Source organism: Mus caroli, unplaced genomic scaffold, assembly GCF_978045245.1.
Source record: "Mus caroli unplaced genomic scaffold, Mus_caroli_1 scaffold_5, whole genome shotgun sequence".
Lineage (NCBI taxonomy): Eukaryota > Metazoa > Chordata > Mammalia > Rodentia > Muridae > Mus > Mus caroli.
In genome coordinates, this window is record NW_028227260.1 from 4,652,148 (window position 1) to 4,673,470 (window position 21,323).

A 21,323-nucleotide genomic window follows, 5' to 3' on the forward strand; every position below is an offset into this window, starting at 1 on the left:
TGAGCTTGGAGTTGAAGTGAGGAATGAATGTGGAAATAGAAAACAACCATTGAGGCTGAGAATGAGTAGGGAACAAATGGCTCAGCAGAGAAAAATGAAAGATGTGATTAGGAGATATCCAATAGCTTTATACCTTGGATGGCAGGCAGGGCAGAGAATGCAGAGCAATTCCAGCAGTTACCAGTACTAACTCTTGGGCTTGGCCAGAGGGCAAGATCAGCTGACCACTCTGCATGTTGTATGGCAGACCTTCTTCACAGGTCCTACCTGACCTCCTATCAATTCTTTGTTCATTTTCATCATTGGTTGGGAACAATAATGATTTTATGCATTTTTCTGGAAGATAAAAGCCTGTGTGGGTGTGGTTTATGCTCATGTGTAATTGTATTTTATATGCTTCTTATTAACTGTTCTTATTAACTGTTGGTTGGTATTTTGCACCTTTGAACCCAGACCACAAGAGTCATATTCTTCTATCTGATCCAAGATAGCCTGCTCAGCCATCTCACTATGTTTCTGTTTGCGCTGTTATTGTTGCTTAGAGTATTGAGTTTCTAAAATAGGATGTCAACATGACCTGGAATTCACCATGGAGACCAGGCTGTCTTCAAATGAGTGGAGATCCTCCTGCTTCTACCCTCCAAGTGCTCAGATTACAGTGTGCACCATCATACTTGCTTAGAACTTTCTTTTGAACAGTGTTCAGGAGAAACAAAAAAAGTGAGAGGTGTCTAAATATAGCCTTTGATTTCTGAGGCCCCATCCTCCCTGAGGCCATGCCTTCCCTGTGGTAATGGAGCATACTGATTCTTAAACTGTAAGCCTAAGTAAATCTTTCCTCTGTTTAAAAAAAAAAGATTTCTGGTTATGTCACAAATGCTTAAGCTGTCTATGTTCCTTGATGACCTGGATCCTAGAAAGCTCTCCCCAACCATGGCCAAATCTTGAATACCTCAGGGACTGGTACTCAGAAGTCAGTCTAGGAAAGGTAATCCAAGGTATTCTGTGACTTCTTCAAGGCATTTTTTCCATAACCAGGCTTTCTGTGGTCCACATTTCTGTGAATGACACACAGTGTGTTTACCTCTTACTTAGTAGGAAAGGGCTCTATAGAACAGAGCACCTCACTCTGACATACTTCTTTCTCCAGAGGCCAGCAAGGACTTTCTGTTAAAAGTTGGCATTTTGGGACAAGAGGTGAATTTCTGATATCATGTATATCCTTACATGGTAACAGAAAAACAATATCTCACAATTATTTCATTTATAAAATTCAAAAACAGAATAATAAGTGAGGGCAGTATTTTACTATGTACATGGTAATCAGAAAAAAATTAGAATTAGTTTTTGAGAGGGGTGTTTTTATAATTAGAGATTGAAGCTAGTGTTCTTATTCAACATGCCAAATTGCCAAATGTTCCTTTGTAAATTTTTGGTTTTTTGTTTGTGTGTGCGTGTGTGCGTGCGTGTGTGTGTGCGTGCGTGTGTGTGTGTGTGTGTGTGTTTACTTGTGGACCAGATGTTGCTCCAAGGTTTTTGATTGTGGATACCTTTCTATGGGATATGTGGTGGGGCCCTGGCCCTGGAAGCTCCAAGTCTAATTTTATCCAACCAAATCAGAAAAGGGAAAAATCCCCAGCCTCTAGAATGCTCATCCAATCACTCTTGCTCTCACTCAATGGGGATTTCTTTTATTTTTTGAATGAACATTTATTGACCTTACATTGCATGTGAGGTGCTGCATGTAGAAGTGCTCCAGCTACAGTGGGCGATCCCTAGACACCTATGCAGCATGGCAGTCTTGAAAAGGTGTGGAACAAAGCAGAAGTATATACGAGTTAAATACCTAAAGATAAGTTTCAGAAATCCCAAATTTGATACAAATTTATGGTACAGGTGTTTGCTTTTTAAAATATTTTTTCATCAAAATATTATTTTCTCCCCCATTTTATTGCCTGTTTCCCTCCTAATCTTGCTTACCTAAACCCTACAGGTATCCATAGACATGAATATATGCCAACTCAAAAAAGTATGATGTGAGGGTTCTATGAAAATAATTTTATAAATGACTTTTCCTCTGAATTCAGTTTCGAAATTTTTAAAGCATAGCCAATAAGTGATTTGGCAACAGTTAAGAAATCACAAGTTCCTGTCTTCCAACATAAACTTCTGCAAATCCATTGCTAGATTTTGCTGATGCTAAAGCGACCAGATTTCAGAAGTTTGCCAAAGTCTGCTCTCTGCACAGCTACTGTACACAGAGGACCACACTGCACTGCTACTACAAGCTATTGAAAGAGAACCTTGAAGGGATCCCAGCCAGAAAGGGGTAAGCTGTGTGCGAGCTTGTCTCAAAGATCTCCTGCAAAATATAATTTCCCATCTAGAGATCTGGGTTGGTGGCTACTGATGGAAACAAAGAAAGTACTAACTGAGCCAAGTAGTAGCAGAAGCCAGAGGAAACCAGCAGCACACATTGTATGCTGGGAGGACTGCCTGTCTGATGAGTTTGTGTGAATGTTAAGATAAACTAATTAGAGAGGAAACTTTGAAAGCCGAATACAATGATAATATTATCATTCTGAACAGGAAAGCAAGAGCCTTCCAAGGAAGAATTTGAGCTGTTCTATTATTTTCTGGTCCAGCTATAAGCACATCTTCTTCCAGAAAAACAGAGTTGGATGTTAAGAGAGAAACAAACGTTTTACCTTCCTTTGTCTATAGAACATGGTAAGTTCCCTACTGCTAGAGCAGTGGTTCGCCACCTCTCTAATGCTGTTACACTTTAATATAGTTCCTCATGTTGTGGTGACTTCCAACCACAAAAATATTTCATTGCTACTTCATTACTGTAATTCTGCTCCTGTTATAAATTGTAATGTAAATATCTGTGTTTTCCTATGGACTTAGGCAACCCTTGTGGAGAGAATTCTTTGACTCCCAAAGGGGTCATGACCCACAGGTTGAGAACCATTGCTTTACAAACGTGGTTCAGTATCTGCAGTCTGGTGATAGTTGGTTTTAACTACTAAAAGCTGGCATTTCTGTAGCAGCAGCTCCTTTTCCTGATTGAAGTTTTCAAACGCACATCTCACTGCATCTGCTGCTATTGCCTTACACTGTCTAGATGCAGCAAGAGTTCTATTTTTATCAGTGTCAAAAGATACTTGATTGAAAAGCAAACAAACTACAAGTTTCTCTGAATGATGTATGTTATAGAAAATCCAGGGAAGTATAAAGAGAAATTGGAATATCTGACTTGAAAAGAATCTCACTTAAAATTGACCATGTATGTTTTCCCTAGCCATTTAGTGCATCTGAAAGGCCTTGGTGTGCTTTTGACAGTAATTTAATGTCTATTTAACTTATTGGAAGTTAATTTTTATGCTCAGTTAGGTCCATTATGGAGCTTGAATATCAATTCATTTTGCAGTAAAATTTTATGATCCTTACAAATGACTGTGATCTATATGGGATTGGTCCAAAGAGACCAAAAGCACATATGACACTGCAATTGAAGTCGTCCAGTTTCTACTTGGTAAATTGCTATGAGAGTCAAAATAGCTATGTCGTAAGAATGGAGAGTAGAGAACAGTAAGTGACTCAAAGTAAGCTTGTAAAGAAGTCCTTGGCTTCCACCTGTCACCAGAGGGAAAGAGGAGGGTAGGCTTTACACGCTTACATTGATTCTCTTACTGTTTATATTTTACTGTCTTATGTTATGTTGAATATCATTTCATTTTCTTTCGATCACTGCTTCTCATCCTAAATGATAATCCTAAAACCAGCAGAACTGATGGGGAAAAAGGCAGGCTATCAGGAAGTCCAGTTTCAGAGAACACCATACACAGGAACTCATTACAGCAATGTCAGTGACGCTTGCTGTGGTGACTTAGTAAGCACAGAAAGTCAAAGTGGAATATCTGTTCCCAGAGTCTATATCCTGTAGATTTGAAATGTATGGTAGTTTATTATATTTTTTATTTGTTTGATGTGTATTTGAGTGTTTTGCATGCTTGTGCATATTGCCTAGTGCTTATAGATATCAGAAAATGATGTCAGATTGCCTGAAACTAGAGTTATGAATAGTTGTGAGTCAACATAGATGTACTGGGAAGAGAATCCAGGTTTTCTGCAAAAGCAACAAACACTCTTCACTGCTGAGTCATCTCTCCAGCCCCTATCTATGATTCTTTCGCTCATTCCTGCAACCAGATCATTCTCAATTTGTTCTTTAGCTCCCAGCAGTAACTCATGAATTATTTGAGCATATCTATGCTCTATTTCAGTTTGGCTGCTTACTATGGGAGTGAACTTGGGTAAAGTAACCTTTCAAAGCATCAGGGTCCAAGTCTGGGAAACAGGGTTTTGATACCACCCACCTGTGCTGATTTGGATGAGGATGAAATAAATATATGGGTGCTTTGTACTCAACTTATGGCAAATCCGTCTATGATCCAAAAAGCATACTTTCCATATATCTTTAGTTGTTGCTGAATCGGGAGGCATCACTTTAGCATCAAGTTCATTTGACTGGCATTCTGTTTCTCTTGCTCTCCAAAGCAGTTCATGAATCCATTAGATTTAGAGTAGACAAAATAAAGCATCTGCTATTAATTTCAACTGAGATGATAAATCATATCTGTATATCTTTTATAAAATATTCTTATTTTATGTATATGAGGGTTTGCCTGTGTGTATATAAGTGTACTGCATGCATGACGATGACCTCAGAGGCAATATCAGAACCCCTGGAAGTGGAGTTATGGATTGTTCTGAGCTACTATATGGTGGAATTCAGGTTCTCGGCAAGAACAAACAGTAGGTGTTCTTAGCCACTGAGCCATCTCTGAAGCGTCCTGTATATAGCTATTCTTTAATTTGTTAACTGATATCAGTTAATCAGTGATCAACATCATCAAACAAAAACTAATTGAAGACCATTAAAAGTAAGAAAGAACTCCAGGCTAGCAAATTTTCAGCTCTGCTTCCCACCCACATGGTGCTGGAATGGCTAAATGATTTAGTTTGTTGTGCATAATAACCAATAGTATTGTTGGATGCCTTGGAGTTATCATGCCTAAGGAAGAACATGTCCAGAGAGGGGTACAGCTTGTATGAGGTAAATCATGCCATGTTAAAAGAAAACCATTTTCTTACGTTGCTACTGGGAAGGCTTCAAGGCCTTTGCCGTGCTCTGTGAGCACTCAACTGCTAAGCTATACTACAAAATTCTTTTGCTGGGTTAGTTTGGTTTTTATTTTATTTTATTTTATTTTGAGACAGGATTTTACTAGATAACTTGGGTTGGTCTTGAATTCATGATTCCCTTGCCTTTGGGTCCAGCTTGTCTTGAAGAAAGCCTTGAAGAGGGAGAACAGAGTTATCTGTGTGGATTGACTGCTTGAATCCTAAGAGCTCTATATCCTCCTACCCAACATGCACTGTGAACTGTGTGGGCTTCATTTAGGCCTCACTGAGAGGTGCTACGGTTCTAGTACTCATACATTTAAAGTTTTCCTGTCCGAAGACCACTGGACCAATGAGTACAGAATGGCCCCCAGCCCACTCATAATCAGTTGGGGGGGGGGCCTGTGGAGCTGCTCTTTTCATCACAACAATGTTTTCAAAGGGCTCTTTAGGTGTCCATCGGGGTATAGTGTGAGAAGAAAGATTAGTGTGTGAGGTGACAGAGGTAGAGTTCCTTGAGCTGTTTGATGTCCTCAGGAGAACTGAAGGCCATGTTCCATGGATGCAAGCAGTGTGCAGATCATGCACAGAAAAATAGGGGAAAGGTTGTGAATTGGCTACCAGAGCTGCTTTGGGGTACACAGAAAGGGAAGTTAAGCAGTTTTCCTTCTTTCTGTTGTTAATTTTTTGGTTGGTGTTTATGATTCATAGGCTTCCTTTAGATAAATGAGTTTCGGTTTTCTCCAGCTGACCAAGGCAACACCAAGTCCTTGGGTCCTGCAGCTCCACCCTCCTCTTCAGGGATTTTCATGCTGTCAGTTCATGAATTATGTCTGTGCAGAGACCATTTTGGACCAATTGCCCAGGTAGTGGGATCCACTGAATCATGCTTGTTTACACACTATGACTTTCTGTGTCACAAATGTGAGTGCTCAAACAGCAGAAATATGTTCCTTCTCAGTTTTACAAGAAGTCTAAAATCGATGTGATATAAGCAGACTTGAATTTTTTGTGGGTGCCCTGAAGAAAACCTAAGAATGGACAGGGGCACCAGGAAGTTCAGTATTCAAGATAAATAATTGCTTTGTTCGGTCTCTAAAAACAAACCAAGGGCTGGAGAGATTATTCAGCAGTTAAAACCATGCATTGTTCTTATCAAAGATCTTAGTTCAGTTCCAAGCACCCAACTAGGGCATCTCACAACAACCTGTAACTCTAGCTCTAGGAGATCTGATGTCCTCTTCTGGCCTCCAGGGGCACAAGAACTCACATGTACTCACCTCTCCCCATCCCCCACAAGTATATTAAAAATAAAAATAAACTTAAAATAAACCTTTTTAAAAAAATCTACAACTCAGGCCAGGTATGCATATGTAATCCTGGCATTCCAGAGGCTAAGGAGGAGCGTGAATTCTAGGTTGGGCTGGGCTTCACAGTGAGATTCTATCTCAAAACAAAAAGATAATCAAAAAAATTGGGGAAGCCTCAGTCCTCAGCCGATACCTGATTGTGTACAGAAAGTTATGCTGGAACTGGTGCCAGGCTGAGGGAAGCAAACAAGCTCTTGTATTAAAGATTCCTTTTCAATCATCATGGATTTTCATTGACCAAGTTCTGTTTTCATGGTCCCCTAACATTTTGCAGTTATGGCACATGTCTGCCTAGCCTCACCTTGATCAGGCTCTACTTGCCCAAAGTGAGTCCATGGAGCTTCCTGTAGGGAATACTGATGTGGATGTTCATAAGCAAGGTAGATGCTAGAGATCTCAGAGCTGAGCCTGGGATAAATATGGTGTTCTGTGCTCCACCAGCAGAGCATTCTTTAACCCTGCATCTCTTGTTTTCCCTCAGGATAGTTCATCCTGGCTCTGATTTGTGTCTAGGCCTCCTAGATTTCATCATTTGAGACTGTAAATCTTGGCAGAGGGTGCAACAAAAACAACTGCACACACACACTTGCTTGTATGTCTGTCCATCACTTGCATTCAGTGCCTGTGGAAGCCAGAGGAGGATGTTGGGTCCTCTGGAACTGGAGTTTAAAATAATTATATGATGCCAGGTGAGTGCTGGGTATATATTTCAGGTCTTCTTGTAGAGAAGTCAGTGCTCTTGACCACTGAACCCTGACTCCTGTCACCAGTACTCTTATTGAGATTCTTAGTTAATTTACTGGCCTGCCTCCTTTGGAGATGCCTTTGCCTCCCAACTCCAGAATCCTCCCATGATTTTATACTGCAAACTAATCCATGAAATTCTCCACCCCACCCCCCATGTGTCTGTCTCTGTATGTACTGTCTTTATATATCTTATTTTCATTAATGCAATCCTGTAGTATACTTGGAACATTGCTGCTTCTCTATTTTATTCTCATAGTTATCATGTCACATGTGTTTCAATTATTATACTACTGTTAACACAAATTTGTGGGAGGGTGCTGGAGAACATGCCCCAGTATGCACAAGGCCCTGTATCCCATCTTGAACATGTCAATGACATGCATGGGTGGAAGAAGAGGAGAGAAGAGAAGAAGGGAATAAGGAAAAAGAGAGAAAGGAGGAGAAGCTTCCGGTTTCCATCTGCACCTGGAGCTGACCCTGTGCCACAGCTCTCTATACACAAATCCCACTGTCAGCGAGATGGCCTCCCAAGAGTGTTGACACACCTGAGAGCACAGGTGAGACCACCCCTTCTGCTCAAATTCCTGGACCAAGAGGGACCTGCCCAGAACCATCAGGACACAGGAACAAAGGAACACCTGTGGACAGTATCCTTCCAGTTTCTGTCTGTGCCCCTGAGCTGACCCTGTGCCACAGTTCTCCATACCCAAATTCCTCCCAGAGAGAACTGGTCTCCCAGGAGGGCTGACACATAGCCTTACAGGAAAGACAAGCCACAGTCAGAGACAGCAAGACCAGCTAACACCAGAGATAGCCAGATAGCAAGAGGCAAGGGCAAGAACATAAGCAACAGGAACCAAGCCTACTTGGCATTATCAGAACCCAGTTCTCCAACCATGCAAGTCCTGGATACCCAAACACACCAGAAAAGCAAGACTCTGATTTAAAATCACATGATGATATAAGAAGGACATAAATAACTTCCTTAAAGAAATATAGAAGAACACAGGTAAACAGGAAGAAGCCCTTAAAAAGGAAACATTAAAATTCCTTAAAGAATTACGGGAAAACAAAAAAAACAGGTGAAGGAAATGAAGAAAACCATCCAGGATCTAAAAATGGAAATAGAAACAATAAAGAAATCACAAAAGGGAGGCAATGCTGGAGATAGAAAACTTAGGAAAGAGATCAGGAGTCATAGATGCAAGCATCACCAACAGAATACAAGAGATAAAAGAGAAAAATCTCAGGTGCAGAAGATACCATAGAAAACATTGACACAACAGTCAAAGAAAATGCAAAATGCAAACAGCTCCTAACCCAAAATATCCAGGAAATTCAGGATACAATGAGAAGAGCAAGCACAAGGATAATAGGTATAGAAGAGAGCAAAGATTCCCAAATTAAAGGGCCAGTAAATAATTTCAACAAAACCATAGAAGAAAACTTCCCTAACCTAAAGAGATATCCATAAACATACAAGAAGTGTACAAAACTCCAGATAATATTGGACCAGGAAAGAAATTCCTGTACCCTGCAGTTTTTATCACAATTGCTCTGTAGTACAGCTTGAGGTCAGGCATGGTGATTCCACCAGAGGTTCTTTTACCCTTGAGAAGAGTTTTTGCTCTCCTAGGTTTTTCTTATACCAGATGAATTTGCAAATTGTCTTTCTAACTCCATGAAGAATTGAGTTGGAATTTTGATGGGAATTTCATTGAATCTGTATATTACTTTTGGCAAGATATCCATTTTTACTATATTAATTCTGCCAATCCATAAGCATGGGAGATCTTTCCAATCTTCTGAGATCTTCAATTTCTTTCTTCAGAGACTTGAAGTTCTTATCATACAGATCTTTCACTTGCTTAGTTAGAGTCACACCAAGAAATTGTATATTATTTGTGACTATTGTGAAGGGTGTTGTTTCCCTAATTTCTTTCTCAGCCTGTTTATCCTCTGTGTAGAGAAAAGTCACTGATTTGTTTGAGTTAATTTTATATCCAGCTAATTCACTGAAGTTGTTTATCAGGTTTAGGAGTTATCTGGTGGAATTCTTGGGGTCACTTATGTATACTATCATATCATCTGCAAATAGTTATATTTTGACTTCTTCCTTTCCAGTTTGTATCCCTTTGATTTCCTTTTGTTGTCTAATTGCTCTAGCTAAGATTTCAAGTACTATATTGAATAAGTAGGGAGAGAGTGGGCAGCCTTGTCTAGTTCCTGATTTTAGTGGGATTGCTTCAGGTTTCTCTCCATTTAGTTTGATGTTGGCTACTGGTTTGCTGTATATTGCTTTTACTATGTTTAGGTATGGACCTTGAACTCCTGATCTTTCCAAGACTTTTTATCATGAATGGGTGTTGGATTTTGTCAAATGCTTTCTCAGCATCTAATGAGATGACCATGTGGTTTTTGTCTTTGAGTTTGTTTATATAGTGGATTACATTGATGGATTTCCATATATTGAAACATCCCTGCATCTCTGGAATGACACCTACTTGGTCAGGATGGATGATTGTTTTGATGTGTTCTTGGATTAGGTTTGCGAGAATTTTATTGAGTAATTTTGCATTGATATTCATACTGGAAATTGGTCTGAGGTTCTCTTTCTTTGTTGGGTTTTTGTGTGGTTTAGGTATCAGAGTAATTGTGACTTCATAGAATGAATTAGATAGAGTATCTTCTCTTTCTATTTTGTGGAATAGTTTGAGGAGAATTGGAATTAGGTCTTATTTGAAGGTCTGATAGAACTTTACACTAAATCCATCTTGTTCTGGGATTTTTTTTTTGATTGGGAGACTATTAATGACTGTTTCTATTTCTCTAGGGGATATGGGACTGTTTAGATTGTTAATCTGATCCTGATTTAACTTTGATACCTGGCATCTGTCTATAAAATTATCCATTTCATCCAGGTTTTCCAGTGTTGTTCATAGCAGCCTTATTTATAATAGCCTGAAGTTGGAAAGAACCCACATGTCCCTCAACAGAGGAATGGATACAGAAAATGTGGTACATTTATACAATGGAGTGCTACACAGCTATTAAAAACAATAAATTTATGACATCTTTGGCAAATGGAGGGATCTGGAGGATATCATCCTGAGTGAAGTATCATAAGATATGCATTCACAGAGAAGTGGATATTATCCCAGAAACTCAGAATACCCAAGATACAATTTGCAAAACACATGAAACTCAAGAAGAAGGAAGACCAAAGTGTGAATACTTCGATCCTTCTTAGAAGGAGGAACAAAATATCCATGGAAGGAGTTACAGAGGCAAAGTTCAGAGCAGAGACTGAAGGAATGACCATCCAGAGACTGCACCACCTGGGGATCCATCCCATAAACAACCACTAAACCCAGACACTATTGCAGATGCCAACAAGATTTTGCTAACAGGAGCCTGATAAAGCTGTCTCCTGTGAGGCTCTGCCAGTGCCTAGTAAATACAGAAGTGGATGCTCACAGTCATCCATTGGATGGAGCACAGGGTCCCCAATGAAGGAGGTGGAGAAAGTACCAAAGGAGCTGAAGGGGTTTACAGCCCTATAGGAGGAACAACAATATGAACTAACGAGTACCCCCAGAGCTCCCTGGGACTAAATCACCAATCAAAGAAAACACGTGGTGGGACTTGTGTCTCTAGCTGCATATGTAGCAGAGGATGGTCTAGTTGGCCATCAATGGGAGGAGAGGCCCTTGTTCTTTCAAAGATTCTTTGCTCCAATATAGGGGAATGCCAGGGCCAGGAAGCAGAAATGGGTGGGTTGGGGAGCAGGGGTAGGGGGTAGGGAATAGGGGATCTTTCGTGTGGAAACTAGGAAAGGGGATAACATCTGACATGTAAATAAAGAAAATATCTAATAAAAAAAGAAATGAAACTCCTCCTGTCACACAATAGTCAAAACACCAAATGCACGAAACAAAGAAAGAATATTAAAAGCAGTAAGAGAAAAACGTCAAGTATCATATAAAGGCAGACCTATCAGAATTACACCAGATTTCTTACCAGAGACTATGAAAGTTAGCAGATCCTGGGCATATGTCATACAGACCCGAAGAGAACACAAATGCCAGCCCAGGCTACTATACCAAGCAAAACTCTCAATTACCATAGATGGAGAAACCAAAGTATTCCATGACAAAACCAAATTTACACAATAGCTTTCCACATATCCACCCCTATAAAGAATAATAGATGGAAAATACCAACACAAGAAGGGAAACTAAACCCCAGAAAAAGCAAGAAATTAATTTTCTTTCAACAAATCCAAAACATAGCCACACAAACACAGTTCCATGCTGGTGTTAGAAACTTCAAGCTCCTCACTCAGGAATATCTCAACTTCTGTTCATTTCCTTGACCTATAATTCCTACTGTTACTTTAGGCTGTATGAGAATCTGGTTTCATCCTGAAAAAACTTTGACTCTCAATATATTCCTCTGCTTGTGACAAGAGGTTACTGGAGTTTTCATACCTAACTACTCTGCTCTATATAAAATATATAGTAGTATTTGAACCTAGATGGGGAAACCTTAGTTTGAGGAAGTGGGGCCACAGTAGACACAGCCTATTAGCTTGATTCACTAAGGATGTCTTACCAACCAATAGCTCTATTTGCCTGCAAAGGAAAATACCTGGAATCTAATTTTACCAGGATACATGTTCCCCATAGCCTCCTTTACAAATTATTTTTTTTTAGTGAAAAGTTAACCTCTAAGCCATCTCTCTAGTCCCACATTTCATTTTTTACTTTTAATATATTTTGGTGCATTTTCTATTGGGTTGTACTCATAAGATTCTACATAATAAGAACATTTTAAATATAAATAAACAGATGAAACAGATCAAGGAATTTAGAAATAAATTCAAACATGCACGAAAGTTGGACATGCATTATCATTATCAAAACAGGGATCAGACAATTCCACAGATGATAGAAACAACTGGGTCTATCCTGAGAAAAGAATAATTTAGGCTTATTTCTCATACTTTATGCCAAAACAGGTCTGGTTGGGTAAAATATTTTAATGTGGAAAAATGAAATCATAAATTTAATAGGAAAAAAATGTTAGGAAAATTGTTGTTTCTAGAATTGAAGTGTGGAAGTCTTTCCTAGACCCTACAAATAAGTCAAATTCCCTTGTTGGGTTGCTTATAGCATCAAGTTTTTTGTTTTTTTTTTTTTTAAATCACAGGTGAAATCTTGTCAGATTATTGTATGTGACTCATGTTTATCTACACATAAAACGATAGAATAACCAATAAAATGGAGTCCCCAGACCATTTACTGGCTGACACATGCAGGAAAGTATATAAAACGACCTTCAGACCTGACAATGTTCAGATTGGCATACATGTAGACTTAGATATGCATAGGGCCCTAGATAAATATAATATTTCCCACAGCATCTTACAAGTTGCTTACATTCCTGAGAGTCTACAATGCTTCATGTTCTCAAGCACTATCTTATGATATTGTTTTGATCTACGGTCTCATGTAGCCCAGATTTGTCAGGAGCTGGCCGAGAGATGAACTTAAACTCTTGATCTTCCTGTTTCTACCTACTGGGTGCCAGGATTATAAGCTTGTGCAACACCACTCCAGTTTAATCAGAGCTAAAGATTGAACACACAGGGCCACTGGAATGCTAAGGTGATACTTTACCAACTGAGCTACAGCCTAGCTGAAGTCATATTGTGAGGACAACTTCAAGTTGTATTAGTTTTCTATTGCTGCGCATTAGGTAGACTCCAGGTTTAGAGTTTTTGAGTGAGATCCATTTGCTTGCTTAGAGATGAAAGTTCAGTTTGAACAACAACCTGATTTCTACTCTAGAAGTGCATTCAATACTCTAGGTTGCCAGAAATACTTTTTAAGAGTCAGTCATGACTTCCTTAGAGAAATTTCAAATTTAGCAAGTAGCTGTTAATCTCAATGTTTGCATGGTCAATAGTCCACATTTTTTTTGCATGATCACTACATTTGAGGCATCATTTTACCCCATAGATTACAAAAGAAAATTAGTAAATATGAAGAGTGGCTTAAAAGAAATTGAAATCAGATTAGCTTAAGGCCCAGCACAAAACTATATCATTTTGAAAGTTATTTAACTCTTAGAGTTCTCTTGTTCTTCTGAAAAGTATGGACAATAAATGTGATCTTATGAGCCTTATTGTGGGTAAGGAAATGTTGTAGCACTTAGCACAGTACCTGACACTTTTGTGTGTGTGTGTGTGTATGTGTGTGCGTGATGGATTTTTCACGTTTTAGCAATGTAACGAACTAAGAGAATCTGATATGTATCATCGCCACAGAGAAACAGAAAAGCAGACGAAATAATTGTGAGAACTATGGAAAGCAAGTGATGACTTTGATTTAAGTGTCTTGGATGATACTACAATGGATGAATCTTCTTGGGAGACACATCCTACAATGAGCTCTTTTTGGTTGATGGCTGAAGTTTTATCACGAATCATGCCAAGAAGGGCTGGGGAAACAACTCAATGGATAAAGCACTTGCTGTGAGGTTTGATGACTCAAGTTCAGAGCTCCCAGCACCTACACATGAGCCTGGAAAAAGTGGTGGCTGCCTGTAACCCCAGCTCTTAGGAGACAAACACACTGGGTCTCTGGGGGCAAGCTGGCTATCTATACTGGCCAAATTGGCAAGCTCTTTATCCCATGAAAGAGATCCTACCTTGATAAATACAATGGGGAGTGTTTAAGGAAGAGAATTTGTGTCACTGTCTGGCTTCCACATGCAGACACCTGCACACATGCATGCATGCTACACTTGCAAAAGAATATTTATACAAGTAGTTTGTTGCTAAAAATATGTGCCACGTTATGCTCTACACTTATTTGACCCACACCCATGCTTCATCTAAAAGTTAATATAGTGGTCGGGCATCTTGATTAATTTCTTTTCAAAAGCTTCCTATCATCATGTCTCAGAGTTTTATCTTTACCTTTTCAGCTCCCTAAAAGCTAAAAACATATGAGTATTCTGAAATTCATTTGATGCAACATATTAAATAATTCATAGCATTTCAAATCTCACAACTCATAAGTGTGGTGGAACACTGTTAAGTTTGCCAAGCAACACCCATGAAATATTGCTACTCTAATACAGTACTTTCACTTTTGCTATTCCTTAGGAAAACATGCCCCCTCAGTCATGGATTCTGATGTGCTTTTGTCTGCTGTCCTCTGGAACCAGTGCGATCTTCCATAAAGAGAACCATTCCAGAAGCTATCCTTGTGACGAGATAAGGCACAATGCCCTTGTGATTGCAGAATGCAACTATCGTCAACTACATGAAGTTCCCCAGACTATAGGCAAGTATGTGACAAACATAGACTTGTCACACAATGCCATTACACATATAACAAAAGAGTCCTTTCAAAAGCTGCAAAACCTCACTAAAATAGATCTGAACCACAATGCCAAACAACAGCACCCAAATGAAAATAAAAATGGTATGAATATTACAGAAGGGGCATTTCTCAGCCTAAGAAATCTAACAGTTTTACTGCTGGAAGACAACCAGTTATATACTATGCCTGCTGGGTTGCCTGAGTCTTTGAAAGAACTTAGCCTAATTCAAAACAACATATTTCAGGTAACTAAAAACAACACTTTTGGGCTTAGGAACTTGGAAAGACTCTATTTGGGCTGGAACTGCTATTTTAAATGTAATCAAATCTTTAAGGTAGAAGATGGGGCATTTAAAAATCTTATACACTTGAAGGTACTCTCATTATCTTTCAATAACCTTTTCTATGTGCCTCCCAAACTACCAAGTTCTCTAAGGAAACTTTTTCTGAGTAATGCCAAGATCAAGAACATCACTCAGGAAGACTTCAAAGGACTGGAAAATTTAACATTACTAGATCTGAGTGGAAACTGCCCAAGGTGTTACAATGCTCCATTTCCTTGCACACCTTGCAAGGACAACGCATCCATCCACATACACGATCTAGCTTTTCAAAGTCTCACCCAACTTCTCTATCTAAACCTTTCCAGCACTTCCCTCAGGAAGATTCCTTCTATCTGGTTTGACAAGCTGTCAAACCTGAAGGAACTCCATCTTGAATTCAACTATTTAGTTCAAGAAATTGCCTCGGGGGCATTTTTAACAAAACTACCCAGTTTAGAAATCCTTGATTTGTCCTTCAACTTTCAACATAAGGAATATTTACAATTTATTAATATTTCCTCAAACTTCTCTAAGCTTCGTTCTCTCAAGAAGTTGCACTTAACAGGCTATGTGTTCCGAGAACTTAAAAAGGAGCATTTCAGATATCTCCAGAATCTTACAAACTTAACAACCATCAACTTGGGCATTAACTTTATTGAGAAAATTGATTTCAAAGCTTTCCAGAATTTTTCCAAGCTCCATGTTATCTATTTATCAGGAAATCGCATAGCATCCGTATTAGATGGTACAGATCATTCCTCTTGGCGAAATCATCTTCGGAAACCTCTCTCAACAGACTATGACGAGTTTGATCCACACGTGAATTTTTACCATAGCACCAAACCTTTAATAAAGCCACAGTGTACTGCTTATGGCAAGGCCTTGGATTTAAGTTTGAACAATATTTTCATTATTGGGAAAAGCCAATTTGAAGGTTTTCAGGACATTGCCTGCTTAAATCTGTCTTTCAATGCCAATAGTCAAGTGTTCAATGGCACAGAATTCTCATCCATGCCCCACATTAAATATTTGGATTTAACCAACAACAGACTAGACTTTGATGATAACAAGGCTTTCAGTGATCTTCACGATCTAGAAGTGCTGGACCTGAGCCACAACGCACACTATTTCAGTATAGCAGGGGTAACCCACCGTCTAGGATTTATCCAGAACATAATAAACCTCAGGGTGTTAAACCTGAGCCACAATGGCATTTACACCCTCACAAACGAAAGCGAGCTGAAAAGCAGCTCACTGAAAGAATTGGTTTTCAGTGGAAATCGTCTTGACCGTTTGTGGAATGCAAATGATCGCAAATACTGGTCCATTTTTAAAAGTCTCCAGAATTTGATACGCCTGGACTTATCATACAATAACCTTCAACAAATCCCAAATGGAGCCTTCCTCAATTTGCCCCAGAGCCTCCAAGAGTTACTTATCAATGGTAACATATTACGTTTCTTTAATTGGACATTACTCCAGTATTTTCCTCACCTTCACTTGCTGGATTTATCGAGAAATGAGCTGTATTTTCTACCTAATTCCCTATCTAAGTTTGCACATTCCCTGAAGATACTGCTACTGAGCCACAATCATTTCTCTCACCTACCCTCTGGCTTCCTCTCCGAAGCCGGGAATCTGAAGCACCTGGATCTAAGTTTCAACAGAATAAAGATGATCAATAAATCCTCCCTGCAAACCAAGACGAAAACGAACTTGTCTACTCTGGAGCTACAAGGGAACTATTTTGACTGCACGTGTGACATAAGTGATTTTCGAAGCTGGCTAGATGAAAATCTGAATATCAGAATTCCTAGATTGGTAAATGTTATATGTTCCAATCCTGGGGATCAAAAATCAAAGAGTATCATGAGCCTAGATCTCACGACTTGTGTATCGGATACCACTGCAGCTGTCCTGTTTTTCCTCACATTCCTTACCACCTCCATGGTTATATTGGCTGCTCTGGTTCACCACCTCTTTTACTGGGATGTTTGGTTTATCTATCACATGTGCTCTGCTAAGTTAAAAGGCTACAGGACCTCATCCACATCCCGAACTTTCTATGATGCTTATATTTCTTATGACACCAAAGATGCATCTGTTACTGACTGGGTAATCAACGAACTGCGCTACCACCTTGAAGAGAGTGAAGACAAAAGTGTCCTCCTTTGTTTAGAGGAGAGGGATTGGGATCCAGGATTACCCATCATTGATAACCTCATGCAGAGCATAAACCAGAGCAAGAAAACAATCTTTGTTTTAACCAAGAAATATGCCAAGAGCTGGAACTTTAAAACAGCTTTCTACTTGGCCTTGCAGAGGCTAATGGATGAGAACATGGATGTGATTATTTTCATCCTCCTGGAACCAGTGTTACAGTCCTCACAGTACCTGAGGCTTCGGCAGAGGATCTGTAAGAGCTCCATCCTCCAGTGGCCCAACAATCCCAAAGCAGAAAACTTGTTTTGGCAAAGTCTGAAAAATGTGGTCTTGACTGAAAATGATTCACGGTATGACGATTTGTACATTGATTCCATTAGGCAATACTAGCGATGGGAAGTCACGACTCTGCCATCATAAAAACACACAGCTTCTCCTTACAATGAACTGTGGCAAATGAAAGGGCTTGACGTGCTGAGAATAAGTGATAATTGGGTGCACAGCCCTAAACAGGACAATTATACCAGCCTCTCTAAGGCTCAGGTAACTTTGTGCAAGAGGGAGCCTGAAAAATGAATGGCCTAGGAAACAGGAAGAAGGGCTGGAAAATGCTGTCTTCTGGGCATAACAGCCATTGCAACCGTAATCACACAGCAGCTATGGTTGCCTGCAGTGAGCCTGCACAAGACTGGGCCTCTTATCAGTCAATTACAGATGGGGGCAGGTGCATAAAACTATACTTCATCTTTCTAGGGGGCAGGTCCCCTGTACTCCATCCTTCTGCACTATCAACTATTAGTGGGTCCAGGAAAGAGACAATCGTTATCTTCAGCTTTGAACCCATTGATGAGCCTAGATTCAATAGATGGTTCAAAACTCATGGTCACGCAGAAAGAGTTGGTAAAGTCAGTGCCCAGAAGACAAAACAAAAAGACCTGAACATGAGAAATGGTTTTGTAAGGAGGTGGGTAGGTTGTCCACAGTGAGAGAGGAGATAGGAAAAGGTGGGCATGAGAGTCACCAGAATGCATGGATCTCTCTCAGAGATTTCACTCTGGGATCCACTCTCAAGCTCACCCCCATGCAGTTGTCCTCAAGAGTCAGCTTCTCCTGGGTGTTAGCCAACAGAGAAAAGCTCAGCTCCGTGCTATGTGAACTTTCCCCAAGGCAGCTTGTTTCATCAAGGCCAGCGAGAGGGACACAGTTAGTCTTTTGGTAGTGAATCAGAAAGTGACAGCCTACTACTGCAGTTGTATTCTATTTGGTAAAAGTCAACCACAGATCCTACCAGCTCCAGGCACCAAGTATCTCAGGTTCAGGGAAAGCTATTGAAAGCCAGGGTAATAGATCTAGGGGCCTCTCAGCTAAGAGGAAAGAGTTCGAGATAAGTGATCTGATCGTCTGAGTTAATCATTATCCATTTCTTTGGACTGAAATTAAGAGACAGCTTGCCATCTTGGTCACAGATCATCAATACTGGGAAAGTCAAATCACATGGGCAGTCTTATGAGGCAGCTTATTATGCCTACTTTTCAATCCCTAAGAACATTTGCCACTGTATCTAATGATCTTGATATTAAGATGCTGGTGAAGTTGATATATCTATGACTGTGGGGTTATATTACATTGTGATTGCATTAATTTTTCCTTTACAATGACATTTTAAAATCTTAAGTTTTGAGACTATAATATAACTACATCATTCCATCTTTTTTTCTCTCTCCAAACCTTCTCACATGCCCCACTATGACTTTTATAAATGCTGCCTGCAATATTTGCTTTTTAAGCTTTTGATGTTGCTTAAATAAACACTGAAAAGGATATTTTTAAAAAGCCTTTTAATCTTAAATCATTTTAAAGATATTCGCTTAAATGAAAAGCTTTGGGGGGTATTTGTTATTTCCCATTGGTGTATATTTTCAAATGAATGATTAAAATGTCTTCATTTTACATGACAAATGTGTGATAAATCTGTAGTAGAAAACAGAACTCTGATATAAAAGTTGTCATTTGCACTGACTAGTTTTAAGATTCCTTTTTCATTGCTATTATTTTACACCCCAACTTCAATTTTCCTTTCTTCTTCTTCTTCTTCTTCTTCTTCTTCTTCTTCTTCTTCTTCTTCTTCTTCTTCTTCTCCTCCTCCTCCTCCTCCTCCCTATTCCTCCCTCCACCTCCTCTTTACCCATCCACATTCCCTCCTCCTTCATTTCTCCTCACAAAAGGGCAGGGCTCCCAGCCGTATCAACCAAACATGGCATATCAAGTTGAAGTAAGACTACACACTTTCTGCCTTAACCTTCCTTTTGTATTATGGCTGGATGAGGCAACCTAGTAAGAGGAAAGTGTCCCAAACACAGGCTAAAGAGTCAAAATACAGCCCCTGCTCCCACTATTAGGAGTCCCAAATGAAGACCAAGCTACACCACCATATATGCAGATGGTCTTGGTCAGGCTCCCTGGTTAGTGGTTCAGTCTCTGTGAGCCCCTGTGAGCCCAAGTTCGTTGACTCCATGAGTTTTCTTATGATGTTCTTGACTCCTCCATCTCTCCAATCCTTCCTCGCTTTCTTTTGCAGGATTTTACATCTTCTTTGACCACTGTATTAATTTCATCTATCGTTATCTTCTGCACCTGAGATTCTCTCTTCTATCTCTTGTATTCTGTTGCTGATGCTTGAGTCTGAAGCAGAAAATGATAGCCTACCACTGCAGCTGTATTATATTTAGTAAAATAAAGAAAAAATTCAACCACAGATCCTACCAGCTCCAGGCTTTGAGATTACAACTACATCATTTCCTCCTTACTTACTGGCTTGCTTCCCCTGCCTTGCTCAGCTTGCTTTCCTATAGAACACAGGACCACCAGCCCAGGGATGGCCCCACCCACAATGGGCCCTCCCACCCTTGATCACTAATTGAGAAAATGCCTTACAGTTGGATCTCATGGAGGCGTTTCCTCAATTGAAGCTCCTTTCTCTGTGATAACTCCAGCTTGTGTCAAGTTGATACACAAAACCAGCCAGTACAACAAGCAACACATGCTTTAAACCACTGAGCCATCTCTCTACCCCCTCAAAGTGTATACTTTTCAAAAATATAAAGCATTTCATTAAAGAAATACACCGTGAGGTATTTTCCCAGTGTCTTACTGCTGAACATTTGGATTGCTTCCAATATTTTGCCATTGGAAGTAATCATATAATACCTATGTCTTTGTGTTTATATGCACATATTGATAAAATAAAGTAAGATTAGAACAATTATTTGCAAAGAATCGTCTGAAGCACTGGTCTGTGAACTGAGTATGCATGTTCTATCCTTGGGGGTGGGGGTGGGGTTTCAGCAGCAAATATTGGGTTCCCACAGCTCTTCTAGGCATTACTCTAACAGGGACTCCCAGTGGTAGCTCCAGCCCTGCATCAGGTTTCCTCATGGTCTCCCAAGCAGTCGACAAGATCCTTTGTAACCTAAGAAGGGGCTGCCACGCCTCCATGGCTCTTGTATTATACACACCTGCAGAGTGAGTACCACATGGGCATTGCTAGGGCTAATTGCTTGTGATGGTTGAATTGCGTGATAGTGAATTGAGTGATGGTTGAATTGAGTTTGAACCCACTTGAACCACAGCTGAAAACCAGGGAGCAGAGGCCAAGGTGGTCCTGGGCAGTGTGCCTATTCTGCCCTTTAAGGCTTGCCCTTTAATGTTGCTGGGATGGGATGGGCGACCTTAAGATTCTCTGAAATGCCTTCGTTCTGATGCAGAGCACCTGGCTTAATTCATGCTGATCGCTATAACTAGCCAGTTGCTTGCAAACGCTCTTAACAGAACATTTCATTCTTTTACATGTACTGGCTGCAAATTACCCATGTTATGCTCTATTTATATCTTAATTATAATTGTATTTACATCGTGGGTCAGTCCTTTACCCACTCGCCTTACCATAGATGGTTGTATTCGCTACTTTTCTCTTTGCTGTGACTACATCACTAACAAGAAACAGTTTAGAGGAGGGAGGACTTGCACTGCATTCTAAAACCATCAAAGGGGATAAAATTAAAATAGCTATATTGTAAGTCATGACTTAGGTAAGTTGTAGTCATTACCTTAAACCAGGCATAAGAAAGTATTCCTTA

At 39.8% G+C, this 21,323-nt stretch overlaps 1 protein-coding gene across 1 annotated transcript; it reads left to right on the forward strand.

Moving 5' to 3' along the window:
* Positions 1 to 2,233: 2,233 nt before the first annotated feature.
* Tlr8 (toll like receptor 8) lies at positions 2,234 to 19,082 on the forward strand. Its single transcript, XM_021154000.2, has 3 exons — positions 2,234 to 2,329; positions 2,590 to 2,730; positions 14,482 to 19,082. The coding sequence occupies exons 2-3, from the start codon at positions 2,728 to 2,730 to the stop codon at positions 17,575 to 17,577; spliced, it is 3,099 nt and encodes a 1,032-aa protein (XP_021009659.1). The 5' UTR covers positions 2,234 to 2,329; positions 2,590 to 2,727; the 3' UTR covers positions 17,578 to 19,082.
* Positions 19,083 to 21,323: the final 2,241 nt, after the last annotated feature.